Below are 19,928 nucleotides of genomic sequence, written 5' to 3'. Positions count from 1 at the left end.
TAAGCTGCACCTTATGGTAAGATATAAGTAGATAGGTAAGTATACCTGCTTCTTCCCTTTTACTTAGACTTTCGTTCCTCGAAATTAATTAACAACGAATTAGAAACGAAACAAAGAAATAGTCTTATTAGGAATGACAATGAAAAATAACTTTCAGGTGATTTCAAAGGATTTCTTCAATAATTTATAAAACTTTTAGAACATCTACAGAAGTTTAAATTAAATGAGTATTAATAACTGTTATCCACGATCTTCACTTTTTTATGCCAGTCATAGTGCAGAAAAAATAGTCAAATGACAAATACCTATTAGTTACATTACTTCATAGACAAATTGTGTAATAATATCTGTGTTAATATAAAGACCACGTACAAGAAAAGAAGATTGAATGCCGTAACACGGCGCTTTCTTATTTTCTATTAAATAAAAACTAAATGGTTTTGTGCAATGGTTGCGCAAAAGCACATTACTATTTAAAACATTTTTTGCGCAAATACATTTTGATGTCATCTGAAGCGACCGAAATCGTGATATTTTTACAAAGTAATGCTTGAAGTTGAACATAATTTATAACAATTTTACGTCAGTCTTAATATTAGACTCTGATTTTTAAAATATGAAACAAGAAAAAGAGTAATAGTTAATGTATTTTTCGCCGCGTAAAACTATGTCAATACTGCAATATAATATTAAGTACCTATACATAAATATTTTTTTACACTGGCCATTCTAATCGTGAATGTTTAATCATCCGTAACGACTCGGTTTTTCAAGAGTAAACTGTGATTGAAACTACGTATACATAGAAGCAGGAACCTAACAACGTTGCTAAGCTTGAAAACAACGTAAAAAGAAATTCACTAAAAACTTCTAACCAAAAGATTTAAAACGTTTTTGTGCAAGTATAACTAAAGTTTCACCGGTACAAAAAGCGTGATACTTAAAGAATTTGCAATAAAACGTCCCGGATTGAACGAAAATAATAAAATTTAGCTAATACTAAACTCGAATAGTGTACAAAACGGCTATAAATTATAGCTGGTTCAACACGGTAAACAAGACAAGCCATCACAATAAATCAATGCATAACTTGTTCCGTCAATAAGGCAGTGGGGTACGGTCTACTCCAGACCCCTTTTCAAGCTAAATACGATCAAACACTCATTTCACACATTTACGACGCTATAAACCTCCCGTCGCATACTTAATGGGCGGGTTAATTTCGGTTTATGAATTCTTAATTCTCAATAAACTTTTTCATTCCTTAGACCCTTGCTCTATATTCCATAGCGTCGTAAGGTGAAAAATGATTTATTAGCAGAGTTATGGGAAAACATTATGCTATTATGAGGTAGTTTGTAGGTGAATTTAATGCCACAATGATATAAAACCCACTTATTCTAATGTTAATAATTAGTACGTATACAATCATAATTTTATCGCGCCATTAAATTTTATTTTCTCTTACCTTTTGTCAAGGTTATTTTGACCTTACATCGACTTATATACACGAATTGCATTTAATATATGTACAATTACTCTACCTACCTTATACCTATAGTTTTAAAATTGGCAAGTGGTTTTATTTGAATAATTCAACTTGTGGCACGACACAGCACTAGTAGCAAGTAGCAACCACCGCTGATAATAGCTAAGTACCTATATAAAACTACACTTAGGTAGCAACATTTTTTCCCATCTTATCCCGACACTATAATATCTAGAAAGTATCAACAATAATTTATAATACCTAGGTACAGATGAAACAAATAATTTAACAATGAATAGTTCAATGATTGCACTGTAAATTTGGATCAATCATTCCACATTGTTCCTTAATGCGAATGCGATTTAAACAATTTAAAAATGCGAAACGTTCAACTTAGTTGCAGCTAATTGCATTTCTGTTTTAAGAACAAGCTTCCTCTCAGAGCTCTAAACATTTAGCGTAAAATAACGCTCTTTAGCACATTTGCAAGCTATTTCCTGACTAATTTGCTTTTAGCGAGGCGCATTTAGTTTTACTGCTGGTAATTCGATGGCAGATAGCTTAGTTATACAGTCAGGCAAATACCTAGTTACATGACAACATACATTGAATGTTATATTGAAGTAACAATACTTATTTATCATGTAATATATATACATATTACTAGGTTTCCGCCCGCGGCTTCGCCCGCGCAGTCAAAGAAAAACCCGCATAGTTCCCGTTCCCGTGGGATTTCCGGGATTGTGACATTTTCCCGGGAAAAAAAGTAGCCTATGTCCTTTCTCGGGTATCAAAATATCTCCATACCAAATTTCATGAAAATTGGTTCAATAGTTTAGGCGTGATTGAGTAACAGACAGACAGACAGAGTTACTTTCGCATTTATAATATTATTAAGTATGGATTGTCGAAGTGTTTATTCAAAAATGTGCTAGTTAATAAATACGTCGACGGAATAAAACCAGCCAAAATGGCCAAAGTTAATTTAATTACGCTTAATTTTGATTCTACTACTTTATTTAAAGTATGTAGATATTTTTTTGAAGGCCGAAAATAAAGTTCACATTGATTAGGAATTTTTAAATTAAAGTCCAATACTGCGTCTCTTTGTCACAATAAATATTAGAACAATGAGTAAAAAAATCGATTCTACGGTTTCCGCTTCGCCATTGAAATCACAAATAGGATTTGTTTTACTAAGACCTCGTTTTGGAAGGTCACTTCACAATAGTCACGAAGCCAATCTATTGTTTATAAACATAAAATATTATACTTTGAGCAAACCTGTTTTTCTGCGACACAGTTTTTATTTGACTTTTATTTTTTGCAAATTCGACGAAACGTGTAAAGTCTTGTTTTATTTTAAACTAACAATATGTCAAAGATTAACGAATAGAAATAGTAATCGAATAAATAATTAATTAATACCTAAATGGCATAGGAATGGGAAAAAGTGTTTCAATTACACTAAAATGCATTCGTATGTATCGATGAATAAGATTGTGGTTTGATACAAAGTTATCCTTAGTCACAAAAGTGGTGAAGTCATAGTTTTAATTATACACCAGAAATCAATACAGACGTCTCCGGCTCGGTAGTAAATTAAAGTTTACAAGACATATCTGAACTACAAAATGTTATTCATGATCATAAATCGGATTTCGCTTTTCATCTTCATCGGGAGCGTGTGACGTGAATAGTATTTAAAATAGAGCGTGAGACGCATCTGCCTCCTACTTTATACAATTTAGATATAAAAACTGCTCAAAGAGATCAAAATAGATACAATTCTATCGCCTATGAAATAGTTATAAGTGCTATTTTCGCGTAGAGATCGATGACCGATCGGAAAAAATATTGGTCGCTTAGAAGTGGACACACGCGGCGCAATACGTAAGGGCTTGTGTTATACAATATTGTTGAATTATTGTATCATTAAATTTATAGCATGGGTACCTAATACCTATTCGTTGAAAGGATCCAAATAGACACAAGGTAGGATAAAACGCATTAATAAACTACTTACTGAATTATATGTAGTCATTTATATTTTTAATATGGTGACCTGATAAAACAATGAGCTCATCTTTGATGGCTTAACACGATGTTTCGAACATCTGGTACATTATATTATTATGTTTATATTTATGTGCATTTAAGAAGTAAACACATTTATTATTTGCATAATTAATCTCTTATTAAATACATATATATACATTTATTTTATATTTATCCTTATCCTTATCTTATCATATTAAAAAGGATACGTACCAATAGCTCATTCTTTTTTATGCATTTTGGATTGAAATGGAAACTTAGAAAATATTGCTTATATCATTCATCAATAACATATTTAAATCATATATACATGACTTTTAGAATTCATTTACATAGCTTTGGAAGTCTAATCACGTCTAATACAAAAATTGTTATCTTAACTCTACAATAAACGTACTCTCTCAAATATTATTAAATATTTGATGTTTTGATAACATGATTTTAGTATATTTTGATAGAATAGAAGCCTGACAACATTGTATAACCCTGAATGTCACCACGCCTGCGGAGGCTTGGCGGTTTGACCTACTGAAGCCCCACATCGCCGGATCAGGGGTACAAAATCGGAAAAGGGGTAATGGCCATTTGACATCGTGACTTCCGCCCGTTTTTAGCTTATCATAATGGATTCCATCAAGGATAGAGGACAAATATCGTGATCCAAATCGGCCAAATAAATTTTGAAAATTTACGTGTAAATTTTTAAACGGGTTTGGTTCAAAATTTGAAATTTTAAATAATTAGGTATATTTAATGTTTAAATAATTAAGGCTATGTATAGTTCCTTAAATAATAAATATATTGCACAGGATATGCACAATATTCTATATTAAAGATACCTAAATTGAATCATCCGTGATTCAGTTCGTAAAATATAACTCATATAAATAAAATAAATAAATAAAAATAAAAAGCCTTTATTGTTGATCTTAATTTAAATTACAAAACTTTTCTAAGTATGCCTCAGAACTAATTACTACTAACATTTACTAACTAATTATACTTTATAAACTCAACAATTTAATTTATATTTAAGTGATTTCAGTTCGGCAAACGGTAGTTACTCCTCAACTTGTCTTCCGACAAAGGCCTCCTCTAAAGATCGCCATTCTGTTCTGTCCCTAGCCTTTCGAGTCCACATTGGACCTGCTATTTTTCGAATACCATCTTCCCACCTTGTAAGTTGTCTTCCTCTGTTCCTTTTGCAGTCTATCGGGTACCATTCTGTTATTTGCCTAGTCCATTTATCCTTCTTCTCTCTTATCATATGGCCTGTCCATCTCCACTTTAGTTGTTTGTATGTTATATATGCATTCTTGAATTTAGTTTTACTTTTAATGTCTTTTAGTTTTTCTCGATCTTTTCTCTTAACCCCTATTGTACTTCGCTCAATTCCATTTTGACAAACTTTTATTTTGTTTGCCAGTTGTTCTGTCAATGCCCATGTTTGGCACCCGTATAGCAAACATGGTAAAATACACATATTAAATACCTTTCTTTTTTCTTTCATTGGCATGTCTTTGTTCTTCATAACTTCGCTTAGCGACCAGTATCTTTTCCAGGTGTTAGCTATTCTTCTTTCTATTTCCTTTTTCATGCAGTCTTCGGTAGATATTAGTTGTCCTAAGTAAACGTACTCATGTACATATTCTATTCCCACTCCGTCTAATGTTATGGTTTCATTTTGTGTAGAATTTGACATAATTTTAGTTTTCATTAAATTCATCGTCAGGCCTGCCTTTGCACTTTCTTCAGCTAATTGTTGCAGCATTGCTTGTAATGTCTTTGGGCTTTCCGAGAAAATAATTATGTCATCTGCAAAACGTAAGTGGCTCAGGTATTCGCCGTTTATTTTTAATCCTTGATTCTTCCAATCCATTTTCCTAAATATTGTTTCTAAGACTGCTGAGAATAATTTAGGAGAAATAGGGTCTCCTTGGCGTACGCATAATAACTCATATACGAGTACATAAACAAAAGTGTCCAGAAGCAAACATGGAACCCACGCGAAATACGCGTTTCATTTTTTTTAAATTTGGTACGTTTATGTAGAGTACAGTACTATAGAACTAGGGTCTATTTATCGCCTGGAGAATATCCAACAAACCGCAGTACCAATACTCTCATCTGAGAATTAATTAAACCTCAAAATATTGACAAGACACTCAGCTCCCAAGACCCAACAATAAACGCGAGACAAGCTCGTACACACGATGCAATAACGAAATCACAACTCTCAAGAGCAGTAATTTAATTAAAACGAACAATAGCCGACTGTCTGTCTTGCTATACATCTGCTTGCTCTGATTTGGGTACCTGTATAACATCTGCCATCCGACCAGAACACCTTTTGTGCGATCCCTTCGCGAATAGATTACGAAATCTTTCATACTCGCGCGGTAAGCGAAACCCTATTCTTGGGTAGTGAATAGTGACGCAATCGTTTATCGGCCTTTATCGATGTTGTGATGTCAGGAGATATCGATAGATTAGTTGTTTATTTCCTTGTTTAGATTTTATCGATGATTGAGTTAAGGGTTATGATCTGTTTTATTTTGAATGGGGTTATTTGAATTGAAGTTGTTACAAAAGCTTCCTAGCATCAAAGTATAATATAGAATATTCAATAAATTGCTAATTCTTCAGCTGATAATCATACGAATAAAAGCAATGGCTTTTTATTTTTTTATAAAGCATACCAAAAACCACAAAGCTTAAGCTAAATTATTGTATGTAAAGTAATTTATTATTAAAACTAGGCGATGTATCAAAATCTATTTAGATTATCATGTATAACCTGAATACAGAATAAAATTAATATACTGGAAGTATTATTCAGGGCATTTAACAAATTCGGCACACAGCGTATAAATAAGATGATCTAAATCCGATAAATATTATAATCTATTTTATCACATCACGTTACACATAGATAAGAAAGTAGAGTACACCTAGTCTTATCTTTTTCTCAAACACGGAAATCTTTTTTGTTCGATAGGAGCTAACAAAGGGCGTTTACCGTTTCAGTATTTTATAATCGCTACTCACAATTTGTCAACTAAAATACACATCGATATCCATTTATCGATAAATCAACAACATCCCTAAGTTCGCCCCTACAAGACCACCTCTCAATGTTCATAATTATATGTTTTCTGATACGTGAATTTCTTATTCGTTTGGATCATTATTAAGTCATTATTGTCGGTTACCCGGCAACGCCTACATTTTTTCTCAATCAACAATAAACGGGGTCCTTTCACACGGTTTATTGATGTTTATATTATGGTTAATGACAAAACAGTATGAGAAACGAAGAGACGACCGACTCGTGTGATTAATTATAAAAATATATTAAACAATTAATTTTTGCTCTATTTAAACTCTCGATTCTCGAAGCAATTTTAAAACTTTTATATAGATGTTGGCGTAAATGAAACTCATTTGATTAATCTAAAAGTACATGAATTTGGAACATTGTCCGAAGAAATTTTGTGTTTTAAATCTTAAAATGCAAAAATAGAGTTCGATAAAATATAATATCTAACTTCATTATCTGAAAAATGATAACAGACATCACTAATTTTATGCTATTCCTTTCATAAATTTAACTTTTTTCGTTGTTCGTTGTTTCGTCTTCGGAGGGAACAGCAACGAACAAGAACTTTTTTTTCAATTCAAATTGTATTCGGCCTTGTTTCACCACTATTCCCCAACATAGTAACACGCGGGCGGTTCCCGCGCTAAGTGGGCACTTGAATCAGAACGCGTGCTTGCCAGCGCTATTTCGCGATTGAATCGATGAGGGACAATCGTTTCCGTTTCCTGCTCTGTATGAGCACGTGCGACGTTTTCAAAATGCGTCGGCATTCGAACTTTGAACATGGAATCGGGATAATATTTGTAACATTATTATGTACGTTTCCTTAATACGCATAATGTAGTATCTTTGTTCTGTAGAGGACGTAAATTGTTATGGAGAAATATTAGCTTTCAATTGACGTAGGTACCTACTATGTACGGTTGTACAATTAAGACTAATAATTTTTTAAGTAGATATTAAGTACCTACATAAAAAAAAACGTAATTTATTACAGTATTCATAGTGGATTAAAGTCCGTATCGTCCAGAGGTTTAGCGTTTGAAATCCGCGCAAATCAACATTAATTAAGAAATGTATCAATTTCTGTTATTAAATCAAATCGAAAAATAAGAAAGTTTTGTTGATCATTAAATCCTCTAACGAGCTCATTACACCAGCACTTCTAAACTGAAAACCTAGGTAAAACTGCATAAAGCGATCCTTTCCACAGGACAATATAGTCCATCTCGGCTGCAATTTTCCGTCCCATTTCACGGCGCCCTAACGAGATTGCGTTGTCTTTTAAAAAGTAAGTGGGTCAGGCAGTGAGGCGTCACGTCACTGGCGACCTCTAGTCCCAGAGTGGCTTTCACAATTGGCTTGACGTTCCATTTTAAAATCCCGCATTTACAGCCTTTGCTTGCGGAGCAAAATTGGAACGGACGGACCGCATTACGCTTTCAGTTTACTATGGGAGGTAATGGCTTTTTAAAGTAGCATGATCGTGAGAATGGAGTACAGAATATGTGAGAAATGATAGGAGTATGTTGAAAATCGTGGGTACTTTTATTTTAAATTTCGTTCAATCTAAAGCGACAAATTCTAACACAAAGTTGTTGAACATTTTCAATGTTTTGATAACAGTTCCACGTCATTTTGGATAATGTCTTCAATTACACAGTTGGTTAAAACTTAAAATTATAATACTCATAGTTTTCATTTATACAGAGGTGTGAGTTATTAAAATATCTATTATCTCGTTTAACACCTGAATAGACCTTGCTTAATTTAATTTGGCAGGATGAGTTGGCAAGGTTAATGCGTCCAAGGTTAGAAAATAGTTTCAGGAGGTCGCCAATACTAATATGTAGATACTATATCAATAAAAACGTTTTCTTGTGTTTCTAGTGATAAATATTATTAACATGTAAATTATTATACAAGTCATGCAGAAGATAAAACACTGTAAAAATAAACAAACAAATCGATCGATGATGAAATTAAAATCACTTTTTCAGAAACCAATAATTCGCCGAAATAAAAAGTTTAATATCCTTATTGAACACTGAATACAGTACAGTTCAATCAACCAACCTTGTTGATATATGAGCTCATTATCATCATGATTCAATGACCCTGGAGATCTCACTCCCATATTGAAGTAACCTGCTGAAGATCACACTAAATAAGGCTCGAACAAACGATGCACCGATGCAATGTGATTCATTATTTACGATAACGTCATTTATACACAAATGGTAATGGTAAATAAAAAATATACGCTATAAATTGAACTGCGAAGTTTTTGGGAATGCTGGTTAAAAATTCTATGGCATGTAAATAAATTTATCGTAAATATTTTTTTAATTCCTTTCATTAATGTTAATTCAAACAAGAAAGCTTTGCTTGGATTTTTTCGCACCAAATATCTGTATTTTAATTATTTGTCTTTAATACATAATATTTTATACCTATTTAAAGATTCATAAAATAAATACTTTTTAAATATAAAATTGATCGATGATAATTTAGGATCGATGTAGCTAACTTTACAGGTAATTTATTTCGATAAAGATCAAACAATACAAAATTACGATAAACATGACGTGATAGCTGTTAGAGCAATAAATTAGTGAATCATTCTACTCACAAATTGGAACATTACATCACGATCGAATTGAACAGTTCATTTGTGCGAAACAAGAAATCATTTTAATTAACAACAATATATGTAATTTATTTCGTATTTGGAAGTTTTTTATTAATATATATATATATAAATCTTGTGTTTTTTATTATGACACAGGGACCAAACTCTATACCATCGATAATTTGTCGCTCTGTACTTTATTTTTGTGTAAATCTTTTCATACAAATTAAATAAGAGTTATGCAAATGTTATGAGTATAATAATATGCATTCAGGTGATTTTTTGAGAGCAAGCTCAATGTGATTACAATTCCAACATACTTTTATATTTTAATAACAGTTAAACGTCTAAGATGTATGAAAAATGGATCTAGGTTAACTTTTAAACAACAGCGAAGAGAAAACACCGCAAGGCAGTACGAGTATTATTATACGAAGACACGAAACAATAACTTTTTTCTTTCAATATATGTACGCGTCTCCAAAGAAAACTGCTTTCCTTTTTAAAGCTTAATTAGAATCTTGTACTTTAATTAATTCTGAATATACGTAATGCTGACATGGTTAACAGGATCTTGGTAACTTGTAATTAGAAAATTGCTTGAGTAATACCTTACTCCAAAGCCTTTATTTCGAGAGTAAAGCTAAGTAAGTTTTTAAATCGGCGTAAGAATTCATTTTGTAACTTGACCAAGGTGATAATAATTTAGATTTTCTTTCCTTTCTTATCCCAGAATTAAATTTTGCAGAATTTTCTACAAAAAATGTATTCTTGTAAAGAGAGAAAATTGCAATTGTTATTCAAATATGTAATCGATACTAGTATATTATATATTTATGTGTGAGTAACGATGACTTAAATTCAAAAATTGGTCACATAATATATCATCATATATTCAGGGAGGCAGTAATGACACCCAGCTTCACCAAAACCGAGTTTATAGATGCAACGTAAACATATCATTAAACTTTTACACCTTCGGTCCATGCATTACAGATGAAATGTCACTCCCAATTGACCTCGCTACGATCCCCGGAGCGTCATGGGGCAAACTCCATGCGACGTAATATATCGTTGGAACCTTTTCAATAACATAAGCTTTTCCCCGTGGCCACAATAAATTGTGGGACGTTAGGCCGCGTTACATGAAGAAATTGAGTAGAAGCGACGTAGAACTTTTGTGAGCGAAAGTTTTGATATCCGAAATCTTTATTCATTTGATGGAAACAATATAAAACTATAGATTATTAACAACTATTACGAATTTTATAAAAAAATATATTTTATTTACTTGAAAATTGTTACCTACATTGAATTTAACTCCTACCGTAAAAAATGGCTCAACCCTGACTTTGTGAAGTATTGACTATTCTATTAATACGATTCTTTGTTGCTAAATTAGAACAACTAAAAATGAATCAAAAAGTCCAATAGTCCAATAAATATAATAAATTATACCATAATTTTCCGCTCACGCTCGAGCTCGTATCATATCGTCTATTTGAGCGCAACTTCCGTAAGATGATATTAAATGAATTTATTATGACGTATGCGAAAGTTTTGCAATATTCGATAGTGAGTTGTGTAATGGACCTTTCCTTTATTGTTTAGTTACATTATTTTATTGGATTGTAAGACAATATTACATTACAATGAATCTTCATTGTGTGTTCACTATGTACACTATTCATCAATATTGAATGGAAAGTCGAACTAGTAGAGTCCAGACTTTACTTGTCATGCAACTTCTAAAATTATTGTTTTACTCATATCGTATCCATTTACTATATGTATTTACTATGTATAATATAATAACCTAAACATATAGTGCAAATACGCAAAATAAAATATTCCTCCTTCTGAAATAGACAAAGTATTCATTTGATATTTTTCTGTATACTTCTCTTAGTAGTTTAACTTACCACATTAGAATATATAATTAAGTACAAACTATGTTACACATAACAAGTTTAACATAAACTTTAACATTATATAAACGTCATTTTTTTCTATTTAAAACCTTCGCCATTACATTGTAGGCTGAATTGGTTCTATAACTTATTACGAGAACAATATAAGCTTTCCTCGCGTATTCCCTTGACACCGAGAAGCTTATTTATTAAAGAAGACTCGGACAATCTTACAATTTATAACGCAATCTTAAGGGAACTAGAGACATGGACCATTTTCTATGTTAATCAAAAATTTCAACACGTTGATTTCTTTCTTCAATTCTTCTTATTTCTCATTAGTCAACAAAAAGTGCTACTTAACGAATAATAAAAAGGAAATAATAAAAATCCAACAAAGATACTTTTCGTGGTTCATTTGTTAGCAATGAGAATATAAATGGCAAGGCTGCAGTTCGTTCAATATTAAATGCAACCTCGGAGCTATTGGACTGGATCCACAATTGTTCGAATTGGGCCGTTCATATCGGGTCATATCACGATTCAGTAGATAATTTTGGTTCACTATTGTTATAATAGATTCCGCTCTCAACTATACTCACGTTTTAACTTGGATCAGTCAGATAGCGGCATATTTAATAATTCTTTTCTGTTTATATATAAATTTTGATACTCATTACTGATCTATATTATATTTATCACCAACAGATTACTAAATAAACTGTTTAAAATATTTGTTTTACCATCTGAATGTAGGTAGGTCCTAATCAAATACATAATAGATATTTACATAATATTTTTTACGATTTTCATCGTAAACATTTTCATTCTTACGCTAATAATATTTCATGATAATTCTGAATAATGAAGGAATACGTTTTTATACTTATGTCGAAAACGACAAAATATTACAAAACTCTATGTAGAGTACGTTATTTCAAATATATTATAAGAGAAAAAATAACTGAAATTATGCGAATAAACAGCTGAAGCAAATGCATAAAGCTACGAATGCAATTGTTTATTTGATATCTGATTTCCGTCGGAAACCGCAAAATGAATTTTCCGCGTCAAATCATTAAAATTAATATTCATAGTTTTCTAACCAGCAAAACTGAACTACGCTGTATAACTGCGTAGTTTCATACATTTCAGCATAAAACGTTTAAAATCTTAATCATTAAAGTCTTAACCTTATAGTTTACATAAGACATAAAGAGGCTGTTCATAATGAGATTGAACACTTAGTATATTCTAGAATATAACACGGTATCTGATAATAGAAAAGGGTTGAATGCGACGAAGTAGTTACATTTAAAGAATATAGAGCATATTTCACTTACTCAAAAAATAAAGACTTAACGGATTTTCCGTGAATGACCGTAAAGATATTATGTTTCAACATTTTAGTTTCACCGTAACCATGCTCGTTCGTAAAGTGTTCGAAATTCCGGTTAAATAATATAATGAGGAAATCGCGGCAAAAATCCGTTAAAAATTAAAACCCAAACTTTTGAATAAAATCCTTTGCCTTCTCATTAGGTATTCAAAGCGTTAAATCAAAAAACAATAAAGGGATGCAGATGTTAGATTAATGTCAATTAACATACCTCGCAAAGCCCTAAACTAGTAAACCAATAAAAAATGTCCAGTGAATGTTTACCATAGATAAGTAAGTAAGTAACGTATTACTTGACATTAGGGTTGGCACGCGCTTGCCAGGTGCAAAGTAATTAGTCCAGGGGTTGGGGGTGGATACACGTAGACTACCTGTTTATGCACTTTTTATACACTTATAGACAATTTAAAACACTTTTTATTTTATAGGTGGTCGGGTATCTCCGTATGTTAATTTAATAATGATATTTATTTAAGGAAAATTTTGTAACGTATCCTACTTGTTCAGTGAATTTCAATACTATGTTAAACCAATGATAAATTAACACACTTAGGTACCATGAAAATGCTCGATATTTTTTTTAAATATCAACAACGGATTATCATATCCACCATTATAATTTACGAATTTAACATTCAGTGTAGTAGAATTAAAGTAGAATCGATATTAGTCGAAACTGACAGTTTCTAGGCTAGCTTTTCAACCCTCGTCTAAGATAACAATCGCTCACTTCAAAATTTCATAATAATAATACAATATTACAACGACTATGATTTTATCGTTAACAATTCTAAAACAAAAGGCCTCATTACATTGGGTTATAATTACAAAATTGTTTTTTAATAGTCTAATTAGGTTTAAACTTTAAATGTAAAACGAGCGCTACTCAATTTAAATTCCTCTAATTCCGATAATTAGATATATAATCTATCGATCTATGAATAGACAAAGTTGCTTATACGGAGGTAATAATTATTTAGTATTGCGTGGGCATCAAAATTACACAGTAACAGTTTAAATTTAATTTCAGTTTAAAAGGGCAGTTGCACTTTTGTAAATGCCCAGCTTTTTGTGTGCGGCTTCCCTCGTGTGCACTTCGCACTATCGCGTGATAGACATACATATTTCTATCCCTTATTTCACCAGCATGTAGTTTTGTTTTAAGGACAAAGCTAATGACCAAAGGTGACCTTTTCAACTTATATTTCATCATTTCTGTTCCAATCTTCATCAAAGCTTAGGTACTATCAATAAGTTAGTTACCTTCCTATTTTATGAACAATCATGAAAAAAATAGGAGCTTGGCGGAGTGAAATAAAATTATTTAGAGAACGAATTGCCTCAACATTTAGTAAATATTCAATAGGCAACAACGTAGGCTGTTTGTTATTTTTCGTATGTCATTGAATAACATTCACTTTGTTTAAACAAAAAGTGTTTTCACTCTTTCCTCGTATCTACTGTAAAGAAACAATTACCGTGAGAATTATCGCATTGAAACATAAACATGGCGCTAATTACAAAGTGATAAAACTCGGAAAACACGTGTTCGGTACACATGCGCGTGCGCAATGTTACATGTGAGACCGTGGACGTCATAGCAGTTCCTCTTTAAGAATGTTATTCATTACTATAAATGTACGACGTACATACAAATGATGTCAATATACGATATCAATGATTACCAGCACTAATCCGGTCAAATTAGATTATTTTAGTGGTCAAATAACAGTAACTACGATCCAGAAAATTTTGGTAGGGAACTGGGGCGTACCATATCAAATAAAGTTTTAAAGTATATGTGTGCAATATATATATGTCTGATTAATTATCTATATATAATTGTATTATGTTGCAATAATAAATATATAAATTAAACCTTTCCTGAAACAAACAGCTAAGAAAAACATACAGTTATCTCTCCAGAGAACACATGTTTAGTTCCCGTTAAGCCATTAAATGCTTAACTCTACTTAATTATAATGTCTCCAACATCTAAATCTCCACCTTACATAATGATTTCCCGTAAATTTGTAGACCTGTACCTACTAAAGACTTCCAGACATGTAGAGTTGTTTAAGATTTGGTCTAAATTGTTGCATTTTGATGTGCTACTAGAAGAATGGTTTATACATTATGCTATGATATTGGGGCGATCGCGAATCATTGCCAAAATAAACACTATCACTGTTATTAGAACATATTAATAGAAATAAAAACATCTTAGAAATATTGTAAAAAAATCCAAGACTTATTAGACGGCTTTATCATAGAAGATCGGTGTAGTAATGATTTAAAAGTTTAGTCTTATAAACATTAAGTAATGATCTCTTCGAGGCATAGAAATCTAAATAACATGTGTCTTGTTATTTAGATTTCTATGCTTCGAGGTAACAGTCTAAAAAAATATTAATGTTTTAAAACATATGGACACATTTTCTAAGTGCGTTAATAAGTGTCTCATAATTCGCGTCCATTCTAACCCCACCTAAGGACCCCACTATGTCAAATTATTTTCGTGTAAACAGGCGTAGAGCATTCTTTCGTTTTTCTTAATGCGTTCGAAAAGATTCTATGCAAAGTTCTGATACTGAACAACACTGAATACGAGTTTTCGTTTGCACTAAAAGATCACGAAAGAATGCTCTTGCTCTAGCTCTAGCTCTATGTTCCTTTGATGTAAATGCAACGATGATACACATAGTGCTGTAAATAGAATAAGAAAGATGCCAATGTCAATGACATGATGCGAAAGATGCGAAATATCTAATTATTTCAAGCCGAGTTACGAATGATACAGACTGTATAATTGAAACGAAATGATTTCTAATGTCTTGCAACAATTTCTAATCTCTTAATATAAAACGTAGGTGTTTTAATTCACATGTTATCATTATTGCGAAAGTGTAAAATATACTTTTTAATGTACATATACTTTTTTTTATTAACATTTAAAACTAAACGGCAATTTAGGTATATCATTTTTTTGTTAAATAATATAGGTACTTGCCTGGGATAAGCACCAATAATTACCACGGAATTTACATTTACGAAAGTTCGTTTAACTAGTGTTTATATAAATCATAATTATACTGAAAAGAAATTAAATATTTATCTATTGAAATTAAAGTAAGAAAAAATTGCAATTTCTAAACTTCAATTTTATTCATTACAATAAATAATAGACAGGAGGTTATAAATCTAACAAATTAACAAATCTCCCCACTTATAATTAGTATTTTTTTAAACAAAATAATCAAAACATATTGTGTGTAATTAAGAATTTAGTGTCAAATCAAATGATTTATATATTTGAAATGACTCTACATTCTACAATAACTCTTTAAATCGTGTAAGTCACGTAAAGTCTGATTAAACAAGAATTATTTTATTCACATAGAGATACTGCGAGTACAAGCACAATAAAACTATTTTTGTAACACGTCAAGAAACCTGTTAGTACAGTATTATCTATATTAGCAACAATGTACTCTATATACGGTAAATTAAATTACGCAGTGTTAAAACCTTTCGATTATTTTACTATGAATTTACCTACAACTTATTGACGTAAATCTGTACAAGATCTGTATTCAAATATCTTATGTAACAGAATGTCTATTTCCTCCTATCCCTTCGAATATTATCACTACCGGTTTATTCAAACGCACTTAGGAAACTAATAAAGCGGAATAATTTAAAATTAATTTTCTTTACAGTCACGAATTTAAACTAAGCGCAATATGCTACTACTAAATGTCGTTGAAATATGTAATACGCTACCACTCACCAGATTTCCTCTTCTCGTTTACAAGAACCAAAGATTTCGTCCTCTTTACCCTCAAAGAGCGACGTCGAATTGATCTCATAAGAGCTTCAGGCATGCGGGAGAATCTGGGAGAGTCTACCCTTTTCTCGGGCATAAAAAAGTTTTTAACGGCCAACATTTTGCCTTTATTTACGGAACCAAACTTCCCGATTCAAACATCCATTCTCACGGTGACCTTTTTGTTGAAGATTCACACAATTTAGAAACCATCAAGTTCATACCATAAACTGCACTAGGAAAATCAACATTATTTTACACTTCACAATATGTACTTATCCATTATTAAAAAAGAACTGTATCCGCTGTCGTAATCTATTGTTAATACGTCACAAGTATTGTTTTTGTGATTAAAAATTCTGTGCACGAAAATTCGCCTATCCTGCCTTTATTTAGACTTTAGAGGAACCGAACGAGCGCTTGAAGTCGGTGCGACTTCATGTTGGTAGAGCGCGACACGTGTAGACCGGCCAAGAGCGAGCGGCACACTGCCTCACGTGCGCCGTGCCAACGTACGACCATATTCAGCAGAATAGTACTCCACTTGCAAATTATATCAGTTTATCAGATTATTTATAAAAACAATGTCTCATTTATTTATCATTTAATTCATCATAAATAAGATAAGACGATAAGACACAAAAGGAGACATTTTATTATCTTGTGACTTTTATATGATTCTAGTATGAATATAATATTCCCATACATATTGCATGCGAATTGAAAAATACAAACGTGATTTAAAATCATTTGCTTATTATAATGATGAACTGGATCAGCACTTAAATGGGCATGAATCTTCAATACGTTTTAGGAAGCTTATTCATTGCCATAACTTACAAGGCGTGAACTTGGATGGCACTGAACCTTCAGCTTTTATTACTCGTTCGTTAAAACACAGACATCATGAAATACATTTATCAATCACGCTAATTGTTATAAATTGTGAAGCGATGGCTTTTAATTTCAGAAGTCAACTAACTCTACATTCAACCGAATCAATACTAATTATTATCGTGCCATTTGAAAATTGTTACACTGTTACACAATCAGTTAATTGCCGTTTTAACAGGTATTATGAAATATTATATTACCAGGAAAATATACAGGGTGGAAATTTTCTATGGGCCCCAAAGTTCCTCTGTAAACCCGAAAATGATTAAAAATTAAAGAATGTTTCCATGCCGCAAAATTTGCAATATCCAGTATTTCAAGTAGGTACTTTTCCTTCAGTGCTCGCAAAATTCCACCCTGTTTAATAAACACTAAAGAACATGATATACATAAATGTTTGCTTTTATTATTAGTTTTTAAGTAGCAACAGCGGCCTCACCTTAAAAAGGGGAGTGTAATTAGCTTGGCAACTTAACTGATTAGAGTGAAGCACATTTAATTACAAAGACTGATAATTAAAAGAAGTTGTATGGTAAAACGAAACCGGTTATTTCGTCGAATGTTTTTCCATTGGCTAATGTATTTTTCATATTGGTTTTTGTTTACAACATGGCGTGTTTATCAGTTTTATTAACAAAATCTTGGATTCTATTTCAATTATCAGGTGTAAACAATACGCACTTTATTATTGTGTACCTGGACACAAGATCATTGCAAGTTTTCCTGAACTTGACAAGTGTTCTTGAAATTATTTAAATCGCTCATTAATATTTTAAACTCATAAACCTAAATTGACTTATAGTCGTAGTAAAAAAAAACAGAAGTAAGTACCTATGAAGTCAAATTAAACTAAAAATTATCAAACATTTTTAAACAGGTTTCACTTGCGAGTATAATAAAATTAATTATTAAGGAAATAAGCAATCCGTCTTAGCCAAAGCAGCTATGTTATCCATACTGCAATCCCGTTGAGTCGTGCAAGTCTTATCGTGGCATCAGGCACGATATTCTGGTTACCATTTTATTCACCAGCCAATTTATTGCAAGTTCCATCGCCTTTAATAAAATTATGGTTCCTTCAATCTGTATTAGCGGTTCACCTATAATTGTAAGCTTACACTATCACTGACTTGACGGTATATATAGAGTTCTAAACCTATATTAAATAAAATTTTAGTTGATATAAATTAGGGTACAATTATATATAAAAGTATAAATATATTATACATTTATTTTAAACAAAGTGGCATAATTATGACAACAAAGTAACATCCTCATTTCAAAAGCGTGCACATGAAAATAATTTCAATACACGTGTTACCTACATGTAAGAATTTTATTTTGAACGTTGGTTATCCGGAGCTCAACATACTTAAACATTTAAAAATAGTAATAATTAATAAATTGCTAATTTTAAATGGTTCAATTGTTTGGCAATAAGATGCTCAAACATTCGCATCAAAAAGTTTAGATGGGTACGCCCTTACGCCATTCCCTTGAAACCAGTCTCATACGTTCGAGCTAATGATTTATCATTACTTTTTGAGAATGCCGTCCTCCCACATCTATAATCGGGAACCGGGATGGGACCGGTCCGACTCCTTATTCCCGATATCTTGTCTTCCAATTTTGTCCCTGGAAATTCTTAGTTAAAATACTGTCTATTGTTTGAACGATGTTACCCTTTTTATAAGTTCAGTTTGGAGAAAATTTACTTGATGGTATTTGGTTTCCCAATATTTTGTTGGTACTGAATCATTTATTAGGAGAATGATAAAAAGGTTTCATTCAAATAGTTTGGAAAGATTCAAGTAAAACTATCTTCAAATCTCGAGGGCTTAGGTTTCGGTAATCATTTAATCATCTTTTATGATATCAACATATTTCTCGTTTGAAAAGCTATTACCTCAGGTCAGTTATAATTTTAATAAAGCAAATAATTTGCATTTGCTCTTAATAGAGCAGAGAAAGTAGGGTCCTTACATAATGTTACAAAATATCCTGTTGGCACTTAACTACATGGTTATTGGTTATTCAATTGAACAGATATACAATTTACTTATGCACTATAAACAGTTAACTAGGTTAGTTTTTACTTTGAATGATTATACTAACACTAGTAAGTAGAAAATACTATCATTAGGTATACTAGCTTTTGTACAAAAAGTCAAAATCTTATTTGGGTTCTCGTTAACATGGTAATGCTTTTACGCCTACATAACTTACTATCTTCATCATGGACAATAAAAATGTATTAAATTACTCTATTGAAGACGGGTGAAAATATTCATAGTTATCCAATAAAAAGTCTAGTAGGTTTTACAGAAAAAAATGTAACAATTAATAGGTACCTATAATTCTGAAAAGAATAAAACATACTTATTTAAGTAATTTTTTCAGAAAAAGGAGGAAATTATTTAGGTACGCTATTATACGGATATCAACCATCTATATGTACAAATTCACAGTAAATCATAATTAAAATTAACCTTTGCGTAGGCACTTGGTATCAATGCTATTTCTTAAATTGGTCATAACTGCTTCTAAAATGTAAAATTGTTTCACCTTGTCTTACTTCCTACATAGTATTAAATTATTACAAAATACGATTGTTTTATGT

The 19,928-nt window shown here is 31.6% G+C and overlaps 1 protein-coding gene across 2 annotated transcripts in view; it reads right to left on the bottom strand.

Annotated features, from left to right (window-relative positions):
• The window catches only part of CenG1A (Centaurin gamma 1A), a 124,052-nt gene that overhangs the window by 27,053 nt on the left and 77,071 nt on the right, over positions 1–19,928 (bottom strand). Inside the window, exon 1 of one of the 2 annotated variants that reach the window (XM_090106717.1) lies at positions 16,379–16,889. The exons of the other annotated variant lie outside the window; for it this stretch is intronic. Within the exon in view, the coding sequence (XP_089962843.1) occupies positions 16,379–16,535 (157 nt within the window). The 5' untranslated portion in view covers positions 16,536–16,889. Of the gene's footprint in view, positions 1–16,378; positions 16,890–19,928 lie in introns of those variants that run through there. 2 annotated transcript variants of the gene reach the window in all.

This window comes from Colias eurytheme, chromosome 10, assembly GCF_061535395.1.
Source record: "Colias eurytheme isolate Ceu_HAF_F1 chromosome 10, ilColEury1 Martin Lab GWU primary, whole genome shotgun sequence".
In the NCBI taxonomy this organism is placed as follows: Eukaryota; Metazoa; Arthropoda; class Insecta; order Lepidoptera; family Pieridae; genus Colias; species Colias eurytheme.
The sequence above is the reverse complement of the archived record's forward strand: the minus strand, read 5'-3'. Positions and strand labels throughout refer to the sequence as shown.